Source organism: Sebastes umbrosus, chromosome 21 (genome assembly GCF_015220745.1).
Source record: "Sebastes umbrosus isolate fSebUmb1 chromosome 21, fSebUmb1.pri, whole genome shotgun sequence".
NCBI classification, from domain to species: Eukaryota; Metazoa; Chordata; class Actinopteri; order Perciformes; family Sebastidae; genus Sebastes; species Sebastes umbrosus.
In genome coordinates, this window is record NC_051289.1 from 17,001,926 (window position 1) to 17,024,311 (window position 22,386).

The 22,386-nt window shown below is 37.9% G+C and overlaps 3 protein-coding genes across 5 annotated transcripts in view; all 3 read left to right on the forward strand.

Annotated features, from left to right (window-relative positions):
- Nucleotides 1-17: 17 nt before the first annotated feature.
- fen1 (flap structure-specific endonuclease 1) lies at nucleotides 18-6,961 on the forward strand. Its single transcript, XM_037757475.1, has 12 exons — nucleotides 18-166; nucleotides 1,629-1,734; nucleotides 2,989-3,091; nucleotides 3,242-3,344; nucleotides 3,775-3,838; nucleotides 4,077-4,186; nucleotides 4,681-4,817; nucleotides 5,260-5,326; nucleotides 5,491-5,622; nucleotides 5,712-5,863; nucleotides 6,285-6,399; nucleotides 6,663-6,961. Exons 2-12 carry the CDS (start codon nucleotides 1,653-1,655, stop codon nucleotides 6,738-6,740), a joined length of 1,143 nt encoding a protein of 380 aa, XP_037613403.1. The 5' UTR covers nucleotides 18-166; nucleotides 1,629-1,652; the 3' UTR covers nucleotides 6,741-6,961.
- Nucleotides 6,962-8,243: 1,282 nt separating this feature from the next.
- Nucleotides 8,244-22,386, forward strand: part of LOC119480856 (B-cell receptor CD22-like) — a 37,972-nt gene continuing 23,829 nt past the window's right edge. The window contains exons 1-8 of one of the 2 annotated variants that reach the window (XM_037757468.1): nucleotides 8,244-8,498; nucleotides 8,857-8,938; nucleotides 9,220-9,603; nucleotides 10,880-11,185; nucleotides 11,278-11,547; nucleotides 11,620-11,710; nucleotides 11,852-11,888; nucleotides 13,363-13,804. In XM_037757468.1, coding sequence (XP_037613396.1) covers nucleotides 8,860-8,938; nucleotides 9,220-9,603; nucleotides 10,880-11,185; nucleotides 11,278-11,547; nucleotides 11,620-11,710; nucleotides 11,852-11,888; nucleotides 13,363-13,416 — 1,221 coding nt within the window. In that variant the 5' untranslated portion in view covers nucleotides 8,244-8,498; nucleotides 8,857-8,859 and the 3' untranslated portion in view covers nucleotides 13,417-13,804. Of the gene's footprint in view, nucleotides 8,499-8,856; nucleotides 8,939-9,219; nucleotides 9,604-10,879; nucleotides 11,186-11,277; nucleotides 11,548-11,619; nucleotides 11,711-11,851; nucleotides 11,889-13,362; nucleotides 13,805-22,386 lie in introns of those variants that run through there. The other variant, XM_037757467.1, reaches the window with a different exon arrangement.
- Nucleotides 15,464-21,345, forward strand: LOC119480857 (sialic acid-binding Ig-like lectin 13). Of its 2 annotated transcripts, XM_037757469.1 has the most exons (8): nucleotides 15,464-15,711; nucleotides 15,840-15,905; nucleotides 16,102-16,485; nucleotides 16,938-17,243; nucleotides 17,337-17,600; nucleotides 17,746-17,839; nucleotides 18,848-18,887; nucleotides 19,245-21,345. In XM_037757469.1, the coding sequence occupies exons 2-8, from the start codon at nucleotides 15,863-15,865 to the stop codon at nucleotides 19,470-19,472; spliced, it is 1,359 nt and encodes a 452-aa protein (XP_037613397.1). In that variant the 5' UTR covers nucleotides 15,464-15,711; nucleotides 15,840-15,862; the 3' UTR covers nucleotides 19,473-21,345. The 2 variants fall into 2 exon arrangements, with proteins under 2 accessions (XP_037613397.1, XP_037613399.1); XM_037757471.1 differs by lacking the exon at nucleotides 15,464-15,711 and having other exon boundaries at nucleotides 15,789-15,905.

The following is a 22,386-nucleotide window of genomic DNA, read 5'->3' on the forward strand; positions in this document are numbered from 1 at the left end:
AATCAAACCTGCACAATCGATGCGCAGCTCTTCAGCGTCTTTTAACGGTGCAGCGCTCGATAGATCGATAGGCGATGTCTGCTTTTTGATTTTTCCCGCGAAAGAGACGCAATTCCCCGCGCCGCCGAGACAAGTGTGCACAAAACCGGAGATTAACAGCTAACTGGTGAGTTTAACACGGCAAAAACGGTTTAATCGAACTCAACATGTGAAGTTTAGCGATGAAAACTAGTGTGTTCTGTTGCTAATAGCATGTATATTGTGAATAAATGTGACATTATTTATGTTTAGCCCTCAAACTACGATCTGTCCCCACACACCAAACTTCATTCAAAAAACGGACAATTTAACGCGTCTGTCCTTCACTGTAAATTCACAATCATAGAACAAGTTTAAATTATGTTTTTAGCTAGTATCAGTAGTTAGTCTTTAATTCGGCATGTGAAGTATAGCGATGAAAACTAGTGTATGCTGTTGCTAATAGCATGTACATTGTGAATAAATGAGACATTATTTATGTTTTAAGCCTTCAAACTGCAATTTTACCTAGTTCTGTCCACACACACCAAACTTCATTAAAAAAACTGACAATTTAATGCGTCTGTCCTTTACCTTTATTTCACATCCATAGAACAAGCTTAAATCATGTTTTAGCTATTATCAGTAGTTAATCTTTAATTCGGCATGCATCACGACAATGAAGCACACATGTAAACAACATGTAAACCTTTAAAACCAGGTCGTGTAGACTTCAACTTACAGTATAGTCAAATTACCATCCTAACTTATTCACTTTGTTTCATTTTACCCACTTAATCTTATTTATATGTACAGTACATGAATGTGGGTATATATATACATATATATATATATACATATATATATATGTATATATAACCCTAACCCTAACCCTATTAGCTTGCTGTCAATCTGATATGGTGCTCTGTTTCCCTCCACATGGCACCCCAAATATATAGGGTTCTTGGGAATATGTTATGATTATGTATGTATGTACACATGTTTTTGTATGGATATGTATGTGTATGTACTGTATGTATGTGTATATATATATATATATATATATATATATATATATATATATGTGTGTATATATATGTGTGTATATGCAGGTATGTATGTATTTATATATTTAACTTTTTTTTTTTTTTTTTCCCCCCATTATTCAGACATTGTGCACAGCTAAATGCGATCCTGGTTTGATTTATTTTTTTATTTTTTATTTATTTATTATTTTATTTTGTTCTCCTTTCCCTCTCTGCTACTGTGGGTGTGTACCCCACAAATAGGTGGGTGGGATGGGTGGGCTGGCGGGCACAATGTTTATTGTATATGTACACTTAAAAAAAAAAAAAAAAAAATGGAAACACTCTTTAGTACATGCTGCTCATTACATCAGGCTACAAACATGTACATTCCTTGATCATGTAAAGTGTCAACGTCTCCAAATAAAAATGAATTAAAAAAAAAAAACGAGTCGTGTAACGTTAACGCATTCCTCGTAAGGACCTCACGTAATTTGTACCAGTTATTGGGGGCCCAGATAAAGTGTGATCACGATGGATGTGTATGACAATCGAATTAATAAAGATTATTTCATTGTTTTTCAGACTTTGGTGATTTCAGACAACACAATGGGAATACACGGACTTGCTAAACTGATTGCTGACCAGGCCCCTGGTGCCATCAAAGAGCAAGACATCAAGAACTACTTTGGTAACTGTTACAGGTCCCTTTCTTTCCCTACATATTGATGACTGAGGCTGTGGAAGTAAAACTTTTAGAACTTATAGAAATATGTTATTGATCACGAATGTATAAAATCATTGCTAAAAGTTATGTTGTAATCCCCAGCCTACAATATTGTCCACCATCTGTGTGTGTGTGTGTGTGTGTGTCCCCGACTTGACCTCACCCTGTCCATCTGTATGGCTAATAAGACCGTACCCATCTGCCTGGCCAGTGGCCACATCACAAGTTCATAAGACTGTATGCTTCCCTCGGAACAGACTAATAATCTGGACAAACGACCTTGTTTTCACACACACATACACGCACACACACACACACACACGCACACAATAAAACCCAGCTGAGACCTGATACCAATAATATTAACACCAATATAACAAAAGGAGGAGCCCTGACTTTCAAGGTTCCCCGAAAAGCATATATATATGACTGTTGTGTCTCTGTCTTGATAGAACACAATAAAACTCTGCTTTTTGCAACTAACTTGAACATCTCCAGAGAGTTATTTGAGTATCCCGTGTTGACTTTTAGACATCCTGAACATTGATTTTTTGTAGAAAGTTGATCAAGGTTTTTTAAACATCATTTGGCCCAAGGTCTGAAATATTTCGCCACGACGAGGCCTGCATAATAATAAATGCGCATGAGATCAGATGAAAGTTTAATGATCTCCCTTGGGTACATTGGATCAATTCTGTAATGGGGATACAACAGAGTTGAATGATGAATCAAATATAGACCATAATCACTTACAGAAATGACAGCCATGTCAGATTGTAGGTCTAGGTGATCAATAAAGATTAATTGAGCCAAATTAGTCAATAATATTTTTTCATAGTGGTGTACTAATAGTTTCAAATTGATGGCTCAAAACTTTCATTTTGTTGTCTTGAATAAGCAAACAGGGGCAACATCTCTTTCAGTCTGCCTAATGATTCTTTATTAAAAGTGTAACGTGTAGATCTCCAGCTATGTCCGCTCTAAATCCTTGTTCAGTGATTAAGACTGCACTATGCCTCTTTTACCTAATGCAGGTCTGAACTTCTGAGTGAATGAAAGAATCTTATGTACTTAACTTTGCCTTATAATATAGAGAATGAAGGCTTGCCAGGTTATATATGGCATTAATGTTACACTTAATGCCATTGTTTTGATAACCCCTGCTGTTTTTAAAACATGCCAAAGAAACATCTAACTGATTTCCTGAACTTTTTACAGGCAGGAAAATTGCTATAGATGCCTCCATGTGTATCTACCAGTTCCTGATTGCCGTGCGACAGGACGGGAACGTTCTGCAGAATGAGGATGGCGAGACGACGAGGTACACCGCCTCATAATACAGACACTGTGAAGTCATAGTAGGAGACGCATTAGACATATAGTAGTTCTTGGATTGATCCTAGACTACGTAGCTCAAGTCTGCGCATAAAGCTGAAATATTTCTGCCACCTGTTTGCTCTTTTCCTCTCAGCCACCTAATGGGAATGTTCTACCGGACGATCCGCATGCTGGAACACGGCATCAAACCTGTGTACGTGTTTGACGGCAAGCCCCCACAGCTCAAGTCAGCAGAGGTTAGTGTGGGCTCTGATTTCCACTGGTGCTTTTCTCCCTGCATTCTGTTATTGTGAAAGAGGCAGTTGGTCTTCTTTAATTATTATTATTATTATTATTGCTGTTTTTTGCACCTGTAATCCTGATCCCCTGTACATCCAACAGTGTGGTCAGAACTGCAACATGATGATTTTTGAGTTTCTGAGAGTGGCATTCTTTACCATGTTTAACCACTGTCTGTAATCTGTTGTTTGATAGATGGACAGTGAACACAAACGTATTTTAAAGCTGTTTATATGTGTAAATTGTCTATTTGGGAATAGAAAGGGACATGGAACAATTTGACTGACTCAGCCTCCTATTAAAATAATGAATTGGGTTTGTTTTTTTGTAAGCTACATCATCTGTCTCTCGTTTCATATTTCTCTTTGCTCTTCTTGTCACACGCAGCTGGAGAAGAGAGGGGAGAGGAGGGCAGAAGCTGAGAAGATGCTCGCTCAAGCCCAGGAAATGGGTACAGTTCATTTCTCATTTTATTTAATAATAATAATCATGAGTCGTGCCAGTCTGGCTTTATTGTGCTGTGTTGTTATGTAGGCCCTGACCCTGTTAATGAGAGATCAAAATCAGTGTGTTTTTGGGAAAATTAGCAGGGAGTGTAAACCAATGTAATCAGTCTTGGTGCTTTTTATATAATAAGCTGTATATACAATGTATTAAAACGTCTGCAAAAATGGTTTGTCTCAACCCAGGGGAACAAGAGAATATCGACAAATTCAGCAAGCGCCTGGTAAAAGTCACCAAGCACCATAACGATGAGTGCAAGAAGCTGCTGACGCTGATGGGAGTGCCTTACGTTGAGGTTAGATCAACTCTCTTTTTGCAACTCTTGCTGGCTTCAAGGATATTTTCACATTCCTATTGACAGTGATTTTGCTCACCAGTTTTGAGGAATCTTTCCCTTGGGGATGTTTTTTCAGTGCTCTTTCTTACATGTTTATCGTTACTTTTCCAGTTGCGTGTTTATCGTCAGGATAGGCTTCAAAGGCCCTGAAAGACAGAAAATGTAATGTTAAAACAGCAAACGTTTTTTCTTAACATTGCACCATTAGGAAGGAGATGTTCATGAATTACAATTTGCAAAAATAAGTAAATTTTTGTTGTTGCTTTGACACCTGACAGACACCCTCAATAAATCTGGAGGAACGAAGAAGTACATTTGAAGTGAAATGCCTTCTGTTCTACTGTATGTCTGGCAACTAAAGCGTTTTTTCCCCATGTCAGAGAAATCGGTTACAAAAGGACATGTCTGATGAATAAATCTGTGAAATGTAACTTTGTGTTTTGTATCATCAGGCTCCATGCGAGGCGGAGGCCAGCTGTGCCGCTCTGGTTAAAGCAGGGAAGGTCTTTGCCACGGCAACAGAGGATATGGACGGACTGACCTTTGGGACAAACGTCCTGCTCAGACACGTCACCGCCAGCGAAGCAAAGTAAGGCTGCACCTGCATCCCACCGTCCCATGGAAAATGGCTTGATGTTTTTAGTTCTGGTGCAACTTTTGATGCAACCTGGGATTCAATCTGCAATCAATTCCATTTTATTTAATTATCCATAATTTTTTGGGAGGCAATCACTTCTTACTTACTATCCCAGTTCTATTTTAATGATGGCAGTGTTGTTGGGTTGTCCGACCAGCTCTGAAAGACATGCTACAAGTAGCCATAAAACCAGTAGTAGTGCTCCCTATATTCCCTCTGTTTTATTAAAGTACTCATGTGGAACAGCTCTGATGATGGTGTTATTGTTTGTTTCACCATATCACAGTCTGAATCTGATTTAAGGCTTAGAAGAGGAGACGATGAGCCAATAATAGTAATGGCAATGCATTCCTTTATGCACTTTATAATACATCAAGAAATGTGTTTGTTTTAGGAAACTTCCCATCCAAGAGTTCCACTTCAATCGCATCTTGGAGGACATCGGCCTGACCAATGAACAGGTAAAGTGTTTTTTCTGACTATGAGACATTATATAATCATCATTTTTCAAATGTCACAACGCTCTCCTGGTGCTGTGGGACTATCAACACATGTGCACCAGGCACAGGAGTGACGTTTCTGTCTTTCTTGCATTAACTCCTTCTTTCTGTGGTTCCGATACTAGTTCATAGACCTGTGTATCCTGCTGGGCTGCGACTACTGCGGCACCATCAAGGGGATCGGCCCCAAGAGAGCCATCGACCTGATCAGACAGCACGGCAGCATCGAGGAGATCCTAGAAAACATCGACACCAGCGTAAGTTGACGTGTGCTACGCTCCAGAAGTCCAGGCAGTTTTAAACAGTGGAGTTTAGCTCCTGATTCTTTTGTTTTGCCTTCATGCAGAAGCACCCTGCTCCAGAGGACTGGCTGTACAAAGAGGCCAGGAATTTGTTTTTGAATTCCGAAGTGGTGGATTGTTCCACACTGGAGCTGAAGTGGAGCGAGCCGGACGAGGAGGCACTGATCCAGTTCATGTGTAGCGAGAAACAGTTCAGGTCAGCAGGCTCTTTTCAGCCCTGTCCCTCCCCCCCCATGCTGGATTCATCTTCTTTGCTTGCTTATTGAGTTTTCTTGCAATGATTATATGATCAGACCAGCTGTGTATACAACATCTGATCACTAGGCCGCACAGCTGGCCATGTCGAGGCAGCGTTTATGGTTCTAGCATCACTTGAGCACTCAGCCTTTTTACATACAATATAAGGTTTAGAGCCCAAACCAGTCCATGATGGACTCTTTACAGTGAACCGTGACAGTTATTTTATTACTTACCGTCCTCTAAATGTTGCCTTGGATGATTGTTTTTATTGCTGAGAAAAAAAATGATAGAAAGTTCAGCTGGAAATAACATTGTGCACAAGATAACATGTATCTTTGTATTCATCAGTCGATTGATTTGTGTATGTGTGTGTGCAGCGAGGACAGGATGCGCAACGGCTGTAAGAAGATTGTGAAGAGCCGACAGGGCAGCACACAGGGACGACTGGACTCCTTCTTCACCATCACTGGATCTCTGTCCTCCAAACGGAAGGTACATTTAGAAACAACTACAGGGCAGCTACGTGTTTCCAAAATGATGGGATGATAGCACTTAATCTATTATTAATCTAACCACCTACAGTACTACGTCATGTGCGGTACCCCACGTCTGAATCTTTAGCGAGTCCTGTTTTTAACTGTAAAGAATAAGCCGAGGTGTTCAGTAGGCCTCTTTATTTTGACGCCAGTGTGTATTGTCAAGTTGTACATGTGTAGTTATCTTCTTAATGTTCTATTTCTTTTGCCTTATCTTAGGAACCGGAACTTAAAGGATCAGCAAAAAAGAAGCAGAAGACCGGAGCCACGCTGGGCAAATTTAGGAAGGGAAAATAGACTGTACCTTTGGGAAGTAATTATTGGAATGAATAACACCTACTAAATAAAGAGTATAAATATGAACATAGAGGTCCAAGTGAGGCAGGAGGAAACTGCAACACAATAAGAGTTTGTGTGTAGTTTAGTTTAGTTCAGCTGAATAACTGTGTATGTAATAAAAACAGCTAGGAGTGTTTGTGTTTTGTTATTGAATAAAAGTAATGAAGTGTTTTTGTAGAGCAATGTGTTATACGCCTTTTTAATTTACTAATCTTTTGGTTAAGTTAAGTTTCACCCTTAAACAGACAGTCTTCTGTTTGGTAACTTTATTCACCCAGGCACTGCAGTGCACTTGTTAGTTTTTGCAGTACTCGTGTACCACACACACTCAACTGCGCCAGAGCTGCATGTAGACTGATGACATCAAAGCAACAATACACTTCTTTTGTATAAGCAACATTATGCATAAAACAGGATTAACCAAAAAGAGTAATTCAGTAATGTACAAAAATGAAATAAAGGTATATCCTTCTGTAAAAGCGTGGCCTATTATGTTTCCATGAACTTTACATGGTACAAATATTTTCTAGGTGGCAACACAGACAACTGATAATCACAAGATGTCACTTTGTCAGACAAACATGAATGGATTCAACATCACCTGTTCTGCCAGCTATACCCTGTGAATGAAGGAAGGGACACAAAAACAGCAGAGACGAATCTGACGCTTGATGTTTCATGTAGGATTTAATTTCATTCATTCCATACTTCATGCTTAAAACCACTGGCACGGCTGAAATGTTATTAAAGATGCTATTGATAACACTGATAACATTCAGCCACTAGATGTCACACCTTGTCAGAACCCTTGTTAGAACTGGGAACCAAAGGTCAGATATCTTCCACAGAGATAAACAAAACATTCATTTTGGACACGCCAACATTTTTTAAATGATTAATTCACAATAATTATTATTATTATTATTTTAGGAAATGTGATACACTGATTTGGCACCTTTCTAAAAGCTCTGTGGATGTATTATTTAAAAAAAAAAAGGATTTGTCTACATAAAAATGTTATCAATAAAACCTTTAACCATATCACCCAGTCGCTACCAACTCAAAGATGATGTTGCAAGCTGATAACTTGAGGTTGAACCGTGAACAGGCAGTTTCACTGGAACTACTTAGTACGTGTTACATTATCAGGAAATAATGGACACCCTGCAGCCAATCAGAATCAAGTATTCACCAAGACCATGGTACTATAATCTAATACTATATGTATATTTATGTGTATTCCACATAAAGAAGACGTGGCATACAGGCTTGTAATGAGTCCTGTGATAAAAATATAATAAATATAATATAATAAATATATAAACGGGATACGAGAAGTAAGTATGATAACTGCTTACTTTGCTGTACAACTGCAGTAATTCTGGTCATAAGATAAGATTCAAATTCAAGTGTATAAAATACAAGTGTGTTAAATAAAAAGTACTATTTCTAGCACCAGTGCCTGATAGAATAACAATTAAGTAAGATACATTTAGTAAAATGAGTAAATAAGATAAGTAAATAAAATAGGTAAAGTAAGCTAAAAAAAAACAGAAAAGAAGCTTTCAGCTGTCCTTCCTGCAGAAGGGGAAGGATGATCTACTAGCTATATATAAGCTTATGCGGTCTCAAAACTTCCTTTTGTATTACGTTGGAAGTTGGTTTGCTGTATTGCAAGACCTCATCGTTTCTCCTTTTTTGCTGTAGGCTCGCTTGGTAAGGCAACTTATTTTACTGCTTTTATTGATTTACTTCTTAGTGTCTTAAGCTGTATAGTTATATTATTTGTCTTGAAAAAAGCCATTATGACATATTACATTTCCCAGGTTTGTTTGTAGGACATATTACCATAACTAAAATAAAGTCAAGGCTGTTAATATTGAGTAGAATTTACATATATCATAATTTAGCTCTGCAGATGTTAATCACTGCTAAAACTCTAGTTGTACAGGGTAAATGATGACATCTGTGAATTTGAAGTAAGTAACTTCATAAAAACACAAAGGCTTAGTAAAAATTGCACAATTAAAATAACCGAGAGGAATTAAGTGCACTGCTGTGTTTGTAAATCCAGGTGATGAGTGTGAGCGTCATTTCAGTCCAGTCTGTGAAAATGGTGACAGCCATCGTGTTACTGAGCGTCTTCTTTCTCTCAGGTGAGTTGTTTCTTCCTGTCACTTTTATTTGGAGACATTTCTTGAGTCATTTACAGCATGAACTCAATTTAGAAACAAAGCAGAAAGAGCTTCTTTTTCCACCTGTTCATGTGCTGACTCCAAAATGAATATAGTTGTGAATGACAATTATTAACAAGAGAAAAAAAAAAAAAAAATGATGCTGCTTCTTAATTTTTTGTTTTGTTAAAGTTTGTGTATCATGAACTTTCCCTTCATGCAGATTTCTTTCATATTATGTTAAGTATGAGTCTGTTTCACAGGTGCTTTGGCTGTTTGTCAACAAAGAACACTCCTGTTCATGACTGCACCAAAGAAGATGGAAGCACTGAGTGGATCTTGTCTGCAAATCCCATGTAACTTTACAGTTAAATCAGAAGAGGAATTGAACAGCACAAGACCGACCTTCGGAGTGTGGATGAAAAATGACAAATATTTTGCCAACAAACCACATAATGTGATTTTCAACAGTAGCTGGATGGATAATATCTATCCAATGAGTCTTACTGGAGACCTGAGTCAGCAAAACTGCACCACTTTATTTTCCAATTTAATCACAAATTACACAGACAGGTACTACTTCAGAATTGAGAACAGACCATTCATGTCAACAGCTCAATGTAATCCTCTTCAAATAACAGTCAAAGGTAAGAGAGTTTTGATTATTACCTTCGCCTTGGCGGAGGTTATGTTTTCACCGGCGTTGGTTTATTTGTCTGTCTGTCTGTCTGTCTGTCTGTTAGCAGGATTACTCCAAAAGTTTGTAATAGATTTGAATGACATTTTTTGGAGGGGTGGTTTGTAGCACAATGAACAATCCATTCGGTTTTGGTGGCGATCCGGATCATGATCCGGATTCAGGAATTTCTTTTAAGGATTCAGATCAGCCTAAGAATTAAGACCACAGGGTATAACACATGTGCAGTGTAACTGATGACACGCAGGGAGATACGTGTAAGGATGTGTGGCGAGACATCGAGGTGCGGGAGCTGCTGGCCGTCCGCGGTGAGAAAGAAAACAGCGGTAGATGACGGGATGAGAGACAACGTAGTTTAACGTTATACAGACATAACAAGGCTGCTGAATGAGAGACACGGAAACACACTGTGTTAATAATAAGCCGACCACCTCAAGCCAGCTGTGAGCTGTGATCTGTTTTTAAAAGTCACGCGCCTTGGCGGAGGTCTGCGCTCTCCGAGTGCCAATCTAAAAAATTTCCGAAATAACCTTTCAGCATATTGTATTCAAGTGTTCTGAGAGAAAACTAGACTTCTGCACCTCCTCATGGCTCTGTTTTCAGGATTTAAAAATCTGGCCCGTGAGTCATGACGAGAGACTTTGGCAAATCACAGGTCATTTCAGAGAGAGAGCGTTCCTATTGGCCGTGCTCCAGCTGGTGGGCGGTGCTTGGTATTTCCTGAACTTATCTCATCATGGCTGCCGGGTCACAAATGTTCTCATTATACAGTTAAACAGTACACTACAAGATGTTTCTGAAAAAATTTGAGGAGAGAAATAGGCATTACAGTAACAGAATATTGATTCATATTTGATCAGCGCTGCCTAGTTTGACCGTTTGATCGGAGTTTGCGAGTGATTGACAGCCTCTGAGAGATGGCAAGGCTCCAGCTCGGCTCTGATTGGTTGTTTTCCTCCAGTCTTATTTAGTTAATTATAATTACTATATCATGTTATAGATAAATATTTAAGAGTTAGAGCTTTGTTTTCAGGGGCTTTAATGGCACACGTTTTGTTACTACAATAAAATAACCACGTTTGTGGAGATTGAAGCAATTTATAATAATTTAAGTGTCAGCATCAGCCTTTAAATCAGCCTTCCTGTGTATTATTTACTTTTTTTAAGTGATTGTATTATTTACTGTGTTTTTTATTGTACAATCTGTGTTTGATTTGAACCTCCAGATTCTCCTCCGAGGCCCAGCATTGAGATCTCAGGTGATCTGAAGGAGAATCAGTCTGTCACTATAACCTGCTCAGCTTTCACTCCCTGTCCACACTCCCCTCCTGAACTCACCTGGACTCTCCAACAAGACCCTCACAACAAAATAGAGGAAAACACAGATGGAACCTTCACAACTAAAATTCAGACGACCTTCACTCTGTCAGACGAACATGATGGATTCATCATCACCTGTTCAGCCAGATATCCTGTAAATGAAGGAAAAGACTTCAAGACAGCAGAGGAGAGAACGACGCTCAGTGTTTCACGTAAGACTTATTTCATATTGTTTTATGACGATGACAGCAGGTGGCAAAACAGCTGATCTTTTCCTCATTATTCCATGTGCCAAATCTTCCAGACTCTCTCAGGGACACCTCGGTGGTCATCAATCCAACTGATCCAGTGTCAGTCGGCAGCGTGGTGAATCTGACTTGCTCCTGCAGAGGAAACCCTGTTGTCAACTTTGTCTGGTTCATGACCAGTGATGGCAGACTGGAAATTAACAAAGTTGACACACAGGTTTACGGCTTTACGGTGACCAGCAGTGATCGAGGCAGATTGTATTATTGTGGATGCAGAAATGATCTGGACATTCAGCTGTCGACGGGACGTCAGTTGGTATTTGAAGGTAACCGCAGGAATTATGGTTTGTTTTAGAGTTTCCCATTAAGTCAAGGGTGACAATGTGGTTGTGTTGCAGGTGATCAACAGTCTGGACTGATTGGCGTTCAAGTCATAGTGAAGATCCTGGGAATCATATTGCTCGTCAGTACGTTGGTCATCTTTGAGTGGTGAGAGAAACCTTTTTATGATATGATCAATTGCAGCTACACACTAATTGGTCTAATTTTAATTATGGTTTGGCTGTATGAGACAGATCATTATCATTACAACATAAAAAAAACTTCATTTATTCTTCTTTTTCCTTCCAGCTGGTTTAGATCAAGAAACTCCACCAAACCAATGAAGGTAAGATACCAGATGAGAAGATGTATTTCATTTTCAATGAACTTAAAGGTACAGTGTGTAGGATTTGGCGGCATCTAGTGGTGTGGTTGCAGATTGCAACCAACGGAGTACCCCCTCCGCTCACTCCTCCCTTTCCAAGAATGCGGTAACGTGAGTGCAAAACCGTGGTAGCACTGTTCGCCTCGCTCAGAGGCCATCCTTACCATAATAACATTACTTTAGGAGCAACGGAAGTCAGACGGCGGCTGGCTGTACCACGGTTTTGCACTCTTGCAGAATTATGGCGGCTTTCAGGTAACGTAAAAATGTGAAAGGCTCTCTCTAGGGCCAGTGTTGCCAGTGTCACTCTGTGAAGAGGACCTGCTCACTATGTAGATATGAAGGGCTCATTCTAAGCTAATGAAAACATGATTCCTAGTTTCAGATGATTATAATGAAAACATAGATGATGAATATTATATTCCATTTCTGCTAATAGATCCCCCAAAATGTTTTACACTGTTCTTTTAACTGTCTGCAGGTCTCAGGAGGAGGAACAAATCCACCTTAAGATAGCTCCTAATTTAGCTCTTAAGAATCAATTAGCAAGGGTTTATTTGTTTTACCTTGTAGTTTGATGTACAACAATAACAACAGGAATAACCCATCAAAGGCGATGATGTTTAAAGACCTTGGTAGTGACACCAGACCACAATGCAATGCAGCACATCTCACTTTTTTTGATAAATAAGAGCTGATTGCAGTAATTTAGGAATGTTCACTATTGATTTTGAAAGGAAGGCAGGTTGAGGGAATGGGAAGAACAAAAAAAGCATGCTTGACATGGTGAAGTTAGCAACTATAGCTGGTGAATAATAGGGGCATTTAGCAGCTAAAAGAACAGTGACTATTGGACGTAGATTCGCCAGGGAGCCAGAAACACGACTCCAAATGAATGCTAATGTTGCTCCGTATCTGCTGGATGTGTAAATAGGCAAATTCTGTGCTAACATGTTTGCCTTCATAAGGTGGTTCAATTTATTCATACATAAAAACACAGATCGCTGATTACAGAGCATCAGAAATAAATAGCCACAAAATGAAATCATGGATTTAAAAAAAACAAAAACAACTAAATATTCCACAATAAAAACAACAACAACAATGGAGTCAAAATAGCTTTAAAACTGCATTCATACATTTTTTGGGGGAAGTCCAACAAGCTGTAAACACAACCTTGTCATGCTACCACCTTATAAAGATGATATGGCGAAGATCATCTTGTGTGTTTTAACTTGTTCTTTGAGGACTTAATGTTGGTGGTTTGATTGCTCCATCTGCTGTTCTGTGTGGTGAGGATGTTGTAAGGCCCTGTGTGTTGCAATTATTTTTATCTTTACTGTAACTAAAACACTTTCCGCTGCGGTGCATTCACTGCGGTGCATTCACTGCGGTGCACTAACGCCACTCTCTCTGTGTTGTTTCATTTCCACAGGACGCAGTAGAATTAGACTATGTCAACAGTGCGTTTGCGTTACAGCCATCATGAGCCAGAAGGAGAGGAGGAAGAGGTCATGTTAACTATAAATGGAGCTACATATTGTATTGTCTATTCTGTATTCATTAATCTTAGTGTGCCACTTACAATAAAGTGTAAATTTTCTCTAAATACTAAACAGTATTACTTTCTTTAAAGATGACTCCAGACTTGGGTGAATAATATATATAATAATATATGTGTCTTTGTTAAAAAATTTGTATCTCATGTTGAACTGATTCATGGCACCTGTTTTTTTCTTTTGGTCTGAACGTGATAGTTTGGGTGGTTTGAAGTGGGGTTGTATGAGGTACTTATCCATAGTCAGTATTAGGGCTGTCAAAGTTAACGCAATAATAAGGCGTTAACACAAATTTGTTTTAACGCCACTAATTTCATTAACGCAATCGATCTTTCGGAGGTTGTAGCGGGCTTAAAGCTAGAGTGAAGATACTGGCATCATATGAAACTTACTTAACAAATCCATTTGGACCAACCATGTCATACTAGCCTGTCGGTAAGGAGGCTAAATAACGCTCCAAACTTGCGCTAAATTTTGGTGAGGAAAAAATGGCATGGCCATTTTCAAAGGGGTCCTTTGACCTCTGACCTCAAGATATGTGAATGAAAATGGGTTCTATGGGTACCCACGAGTCTCCCCTTTACAGACATGCCCACTTTATGATAATCACATGCAGTTTGGGGCAAGTCATAGTCAAGTCAGCACACTAACACACTGACAGCTGTTGTTGTCTGTTGGGCTGCAGTTTGCCATGTTATGATTTGAGCATGTTTTTTATGCTAAATGCAGTACCTGTGAGGGTTTCTGGACAATATTTGTCATTGTTTTGTGTTGTTAATTGATTTCCAATAATAAATATATACATACATTTTGCATAAAGAAAGCATATTTGCCGTATGTTGATAGGAGTATTAAATACTTGACAAATCTCCCTTTAAGGTACATTATGAACAGATAAAAAATGTGTGATTAATTTGTAATTAATCATGATTAATCATGGACAATCATATGATTAAGTAAATATTTTAATCGATTGACAGTCAGTCAGTAGCCTATATTACCTACAGTAGATGACGGTTGGCGTGCCCCCAGCTTGGAGAAACAGACAGGAATACCGACACCGGAGCAAAGCAATACAGTGCTGTGGACGGGGACAGCAGAACAATGTATTTCAGCCACCTAAAAGAAAGGCTTATCTAAAAAAATCAATATCCAATTAAATGTACGCTATTTTTCTTATTCTATATTTAGAATACTTTTATCGCTTTATCTTGCCGTCAGACAGTCCTTTCGTTCTCTTTTTTCGAAAGGCAACTTGACAGAAAGTGAAACTTATTTATACTCTCTCCAAAGCCAACAGGCTCCGATGACAAAAACCAGTATAGAAACATTTCACTTTCAGTTCAGTTCACTGTCGGAAAATATTCTAAATATAGCGTACACTTGAACGGATATCTGTTTTTTAAAGTGAGCCTTACTTTTAGGTTGCTAAAAAATTTAGGAGGCTGGGAGCGTGCCGTCCGTCATTTACTGTAAGTACTACACCTACTATGGATAAGTACCTCATAAAACCCTATTTCAAAACACCCAAACTGAGAAATCAAAAAGATGCTTTGACCATATAAATATTTTTCATTGCTTTGCTTGTGTTTCCATTGGATGCTTGTAAAGTGTGTTAAATGAAATAAAGATGAAGCTTTTCATGCAGCAGAAAGTGTTCAGGAGATTTTTTTATCACATATTCTATCATTATACACACAGGCTCATGATAGCTATGTAACTGTGTAGATGACTGCTAATATAATGTGAACTTTACAGTGCAGAAGTCAGCAACATTAGAATTACATAAAGTTCAAATATGCCATTATTATTGTGAGTTATGTAAAATATGTATGAAGGCTTGCATCGAGTCGTGTCATTTGAAACCTAAAGATTCTAAGATGTCGTAATATCTGACTTCCTTACTCACAGGACTAGTGAGGACAAATGTGCAAAACACTGCAGTATTTAGTGTTTTAGTCATGGGGGTCATGTGATATCTAAAAGCTTTGTCACCAAACAAAGTGACCTGCTTTTCTTAAATAGCTCTTAGGTGGTTAGTTGCAGTTATGCAAAAAAAAATAACCTTTTCCTCATTTCACTCTAAAATCGTAACACTTTTTTTTCTAGCTGTGGGCTCGTTTGATAAGGAAACATTTTACTGAACTCAGTGTTTCGTTGCATTTTTATTTTCAACTGATTTCGAAACACTGTGCATAAAAAACAGTGAACTCTGGCTGTACAAGGCAAGTTTCCGGTGTGGATTTGAAGTAGGGAAGTTGCTTTAAAAGACAGCGATTGCTTCAATAAGTGTATTCGAGGATATGGTTAATTCAACTGAGAAGTAACAGTGTTATTGTGCTTCCAAATCCAGGGAGCAAGTTTCTGTCTGTGAATATGTTGACCAACAACATGTTACTGAGCGTCCTCTTTGTTTCAGGTGAGCTGTTTGTTACTTGAATAATTTACAATCTTCATTTAGAAATCAGACCACAGTTTTTGTTCACATCCTGAGTGAAAATTTAAATGTTTTGTATAGAACTTGCTAACAAGACAGGGAAAATTATGTTCATCATGAATTTTTTGTTCCTGCAGATTTTTCCACATTTTGTTAATCATGAAACTGATTTTTACAGGTGCTTTGGCTTCTTGTCCTCATGAACCATCCCTATTCATTACTGCACCAAAGAAGATGGAAGCACTGAGTGGATCTTGTCTGCAAATCCCATGTAACTTTAGTGTTAAATCAGAAGAGGAGTTCGACGGCACAAGAACAACCATCGGAGTGTGGATTAAAAATGACTCCAAATTCCGCGACAGTCCAAACAATGTGATTTTCAACAGTAGCAGGGCAGTTTCCACCTATCCAATGAGTCTTACTGGAAACCTGAATCAGAAAAACTGCACCACTTTATTTTCCAGTTTACTCACAAGTTACACAGACACGTATTTCTTCAGAATTGAGAACAGATCATTCAAGGCAACAGCTTCCTGTGATCCTCTTCAAATAACAGTTAAAGGTAAGAGAGTTTTCATTATATGAGTAGGTTTATAATGTTCCTGTTGCAGCTTTGGCTTAAAACAGCATGACCTTTACCTTTATTATGAAACTAAATCAAACGTAAATGTCCTAATAATTGAAAATTGCTGGGATGTTTCCTTATTTCTTGTTAAAATATATACATATTATATTTTTTACATTAAAAACATGCATGTTCATGTAAACGGGTTTGAAAAGGGGAGGTCTTCGTGTGGTGACCTGTGTCATCATGTGGTGATCTTCACATTTATCATCAGCGGAAGACAGAATTTACATACATTTATGAACATCCACATGTTTTAATCAACGTGTTTTAATGTTCCGTGATGATTTTTTTCTACAAGGAATGAATTTTCTTAAAGGGTCAAATTTGCAGACGTTGATCACTGGTAGAAACTGATACTGTGTAAAATGTGTGATTTGAAATTCCAGATTCTCCTCCGAAGCCCAGCATTGAGATCTCAGGTGATCTGAAGGAGAAGCAGTCGGTCACTATAACCTGCTCAGCTTTCACTCCCTGTCCACACTCCCCTCCTAAACTCACCTGGACTCTCCAACAAGACCCTCACAACAAAGTAGAGGAAAACACAGATGGAACCTTCACAACTAAAATCCAGAAGACCTTCACTCTGTCAGACGAACATGATGGATTCAACATCACCTGTTCAGCCAGATATCCTGTAAATGAAGGAAAAGACGTCAAGACAGCAGAGAACATAACGACGCTCAGTGTTGCATGTAAGACAACTAGTTACTAGATCCTGTCAGCACATGATGAATCATGGGATGTCATCTGATTTTAATGAATAAAATAAATCACATTTTCCCCAGATGCTCCCAAGGACACCTCAGTGTCCATCAGTGAATCAGGTTTGGTGTCAGCAGGTAGCCTGGTGAACCTGACCTGCTCCAGCAGAGCCAATCCTCCTGTCAGCTTCACCTGGTTCAAGACCAGCAAAGACAGACCCGTCAGTGTATTTGAAGGAGACTTTTACAGTGTCAAGGTGACCAATGTCACTGATGACGTTTATTACTGTGTGGCCACAAATTATCTCGATAAACAAACATCATTGGAGATCCACGTCACTAACGAAGGTAAACACAGAAGTGCGCTGCATCCAGTTGTGTAATAGGAGCAGTTATTCCTGGATAACACCACATCTGCAAACATAATTGATGCAGCATTTTTGCATTGCAATTTTTGCCATCATTTTTATTAATTTGACTTTTGTTTCTGTAGGAGCAAAGCACCTTAATCGCTCCTCACCATGGGGGGCAGTTGTTGGAGCGATCATTGGGGTCATTTTACTGATCTGTGCGGTTGTTGCCATTTGGTAAGTATCTCAAATCATGTTCATATCCAGATTTATTCACCAAAATTGATTGTATTTCTTTACATATTTTCTTGTCATTTTTAATATTTGATTAGCTTGTTGATCATACTGGTGATTTTTCAGTATGTATCACTGTTACACTATCACACCATTTTGACTGAATGTCTGTTTACATTCATATCTTTCTTTCTTTTTTACTGAAAATTCAAAGCCAAAAGTGTGTTTGTGGAGTTCCTCATTCTATATTTGGGCCATTACTTTGGTGTCTACATGCTGCTTCAAGGTCACAATAACCACATACAAAACACGGATATTCGTTTTTATGCAGATGACATTATTCCTTTTTCTTCAGTCTCTCATTATCACACAACCGGACTCGCTAATTGGGTGTATAAGTTATGTAAATGATTGGATGTCAGAAAACATCTTGAAACCTTATGTTGACAAATCAGTGTAAGAAACCTTAGATCACTGTCTTTAAATATAAAATCACGCTGCGGGAACAAGGCATTCTCTGTGATGATGATTTTAATCTAACAAAGCACACCAGTGCAGTCACACAATCCTATTTCACTTACATAAAATATCTATGATTTAATTATCCTTATAATTCAAGAACCTTTATGCGTTTGTCACATCTCATATTGACTACTGTAACGCAGTGTATACCTGTCTGATTAGAACTGTCTAGATGTTGCAGCCAGACACTAGATCAAGAATGAATGAATAATTCAAACATATTAGTGTGTCACACTCAAAACTCAAGAGTTTTAGAATTTAAATGTTTTTATTCACTTTTAAAGAATCAAATCCTCTAAGCTGAAAAATGACTTGCTCTTATGTAGTTATTGGTATTGTATTATTAATTGTCTTTTTCTTTATTATATTGATGATTTTTAAATTGTATTTAAAGCACTTTGTAACTTATGTATTGAAACTTGTTAAATATGCAAAGGCGATTATGATTATACAGAAAAATGATGCTGACAGTCCTCTTATGTCTTCCAGGTGGTTAAAGTTCAAACATACAACTTCACAACAGACACAGGTACGTAAATATACTTTAGAGAATTATGTGTTATGAGTACGTTTCTAACTAGTCATACTGTCTGCACTCATCAGATCTAGGCTAAAGAGTTACCGGACTGAACAGGTTCCTCATTAGTGACTAAATGTGGACACGCACAGGAAATATGATGAAACATCCTGTTAGCAACCCACTTTAATAATTCACTTTTGTATCTACATATACATAAGATTATTCAGATATTTTTCTTTTTGCACAGCAACAAGTTTTGTGTCCAATAAAAGCTGATTATTCTGTTGATTATCACTTTATTATAGCAGTGGAAATGGAGACAAAATTAGGTGAAGTACATGATCTTTTTTGGTCTGTTTTTCACAGAGCCAAACAGCTGAGGAGGCAGCCAGAGAAACAGAAACAGGAGACATTCATTATGGAGAGATCGACTTCTCCAAGCGGAGACCTGCACCGTCCTCGACCTCACAGCAGGACGGTGGACAGCAGCAGGATACGTTGTATGCGCAGGTCAAAGTGTCCCAGACAGCAAACAGCTTAAGACAGACCGCCAACGGCCCAGAGGATCTCTACACTCAAGTGAAGAGGAAATGAATATATGAACATGTATTTTAATAAGCAAATATTCTGTTATTATTATTATTACACATTACAAGTGTTTTCTTAACAACCTTCTTCAAGTTCTTTGTTTAAAGTGTGACATTTTTTATGTTTTTTATCAGTACGTATGGTGTTTATAGATCTCAAAATTCCTTTTCGCCACACATGCTGATTTGTTCACATAACACGCATCATATTTATTTATCATACATGGATTTGTGTTGACTTGTCTATTAGCACCTGCAGATTTCTCCTAAATTCACCAAAAGTTAGCATTAGATAATGCCTCATTTGTAAATTTAAACATATATACATTTCAGAAAACGTATAATTCGGGCTGTCAAAGTTAATGCGATAACTAATTTCTTTAACTCATTAACGCAACTTGTGATTTTTAGATTGTGGAAGGCTCAGTTTTAAAGCTAGAGTGAAGATACTGGTATCATATGAAACTAGAAAACATAAGGAATCCATTGGTCATACTAGGTTGTCGCGAATAAGGTTAATTAACGCTCAAAACTTACACAAATTTCAGTCACTCAAATCTGTGTTCACATTTCAGACTTTTCTCTAACTTGTGCTTTATTGTGAAATATTGGAGATTTTTTTGCCTCAAACAATTATTGAAATGAAACCATGTGAGAAGTTTAGAGGGGAAATGTGTTTTTGATGGCAACATGACAAGGAGTCCAGAACAAACACTGCTCTTTTTATAAGGGATCATAAGGCCCAAAATTCTCTCTCTACAAAATTGCCCCACATTGTTGTCAAAGAGCAAACCTGAATCCTATTTCTAGTGTTCAAGCTCTGATTTCTAAGGGATCTAATTGGTTACAGGTGTTTTCACAGGTGCATTCTGGGACGAGGTGATTGATAATTGAGTTGGTATTTCAATGGCAGACAGTAACAGTTGGCAAACAACACATAGGCTTTTAGTTTTGAATGAATGTAGATAACTGTGTGTAGTTATGGGCAAAAAGTGTGTTTCAGAATTTCAAAATAAGTGTAAAGCAGACAATATAGGTTACACGAGTCAGTGGTTTCAATAATGCTATCATTTTTCGTGTCTTGGCAGTTGCAAAGAAATCTGTAACACTCTGAATTTGCACCCTGCAAAATATCACACTGTGGTACAAGCAAGCTAAAATAAGTCTCATTATTATGACTGTAATGTGTTTGAAGTGGTGTCATAATGAAAGCCAAACCAATTATTTGATAAGGGTGCACTTCTTTTTTCTTCATGGGGAACTGTTGTGGTGGCAGGATGTGATTAGCAACACAGGAAATCCCCCCCAAAAAATGACACGCCATGTCACTTTAGTTTCCTACTGTGTACTATGATCAGTCAAGTCTGTTTGCTCAGTTGATAAAAGGTCACCTACGTCCTTGCACCAATATGGATTCAGCAACGTTTGAATCACAATCAGATGACAGTTGATGGGATTGTTGGAGTTTTTCAGTGTTAAACTCTTCATTATATCTTAATATGTTGATTGTTGATCTTACAGCTTTCGGGGGCGTTTATATTTGGTTATTAAAGAGTTGCAACCAAGATATGTACTAAATGGGACATTTTACTGTCAAAAATAAACACTATAGCAAGTATGACAATAAAATTAATGAATATCAATCCCATTTATTGTTGAATAAAATAAACTCAGTCAAACACAAATATATATATATATTTAAAAATCAGATCTATGCTAAACGGCACTGAACTATAATAAATATTAGCCTATAGAAGAAGTGTTGTGTGGTGCATGTATTAATTTATCCTCATATGAGAGACAGTTCAGCTATCAGCAGACGGCTTTCAGCACTGTGTGCTGCATGTTGGATTCCTCTTCTTTGCATTTTCATTTTCCTGTGTTTGCATCTTTATTTTGTTAATATCTGTGCTCATAATAAATGGCACAGAAGCACATAATAGGGTTCTTGCTGAAAGACACCGTGACCGGACTCATGGGTGAAGTTGGACATGACATGTTGTATAATGTGACACAACGTTCAACCACAAGGCTGCACTGTTGGTCACATTTAGACAGCTTTTTAGATATCTTGCCTGAAATGTTTGATCAGATGAGTTGACAGTTATTGATTTAACCATATGTGTGGTGCCCCATGTCTGAGCCTTTATCTAGTTATTCTCCTTTTCAATTCACCGTAATCCAGTCTGTGTGATGTCTGTTAATGATGATTTGATTTTTTCTTAGAGCAAATCTTTATTATATACAATCAGTAATGTTTGTATTTTTTCGACCCATTTGCTGTATTGCTTTTGAACGTGAGATTAAAGAATCAGCGAAGAAGAAGCAGAAGCCTGAAATGAACAATTTAGGAAGAGCAAATAGGTGTCCAGTTGATGTGGGAGGAAGCTGCAACAACGGGAGGGTGTGTTAAATAATTAGTCGGGATGAACAATACACAGCACATAACCAAATCTGATGTAAAAATACAAACAAACAAACCTAGAGTATTTTAATGAGTGTTTGAGGGCTGTGTTCTACTTTTTGTAGAATGTTTCTCTTTTGGCTCATTTGATGTGTTCAACTGTGAATTGTATTTTAAACTTTTCTTGATATAAAATCCTTATTTCTGCCTGGAGAGCAAGTGGAACTGATGTTTTTCGTTTGTTTGTTTTTTTCCTGCAGTGTGTTTGTTTATTGTTTGCATAACATGAAGTTAATTATAATGTTTCATGTGTTCAAATCAATTCATTATAGCTTTTTGTGCTTTAAAATACATATGCATACACAGGATATGAGCAGTAAAGTTGATAACTTCCTGTATTGTTCTAATATTAACTGTAAGTCACTCAGGGTAGATATTTAGAGGATAACAAAACCAGCTGTTACCATGCAGTCTCAGTAAAACCTGTTTTTAATAACAACCGCTAACAGGGAAGTTG

Bases quoted from the DNA above. Each gene is read 5' to 3' on its own strand.
- LOC119480857 (XM_037757469.1), top strand. From the start codon at position 15,863: ATGTTGACCAACAACATGTTACTGAGCGTCCTCTTTGTTTCAG. The intron at 17,244-17,336 runs GTAAGACAACTA...CATTTTCCCCAG, and splicing joins AACGACGCTCAGTGTTGCAT to ATGCTCCCAAGGACACCTCA. The intron at 17,840-18,847 runs GTAAGTATCTCA...TATGTCTTCCAG, and splicing joins TGTGCGGTTGTTGCCATTTG to GTGGTTAAAGTTCAAACATA.
- fen1 (XM_037757475.1), top strand. From the start codon at position 1,653: ATGGGAATACACGGACTTGCTAAACTGATTGCTGACCAGGCCCCTGGT. The intron at 3,092-3,241 runs GTACACCGCCTC...TTTTCCTCTCAG, and splicing joins GAGGATGGCGAGACGACGAG to CCACCTAATGGGAATGTTCT. The intron at 5,327-5,490 runs GTAAAGTGTTTT...TTCCGATACTAG, and splicing joins TCGGCCTGACCAATGAACAG to TTCATAGACCTGTGTATCCT.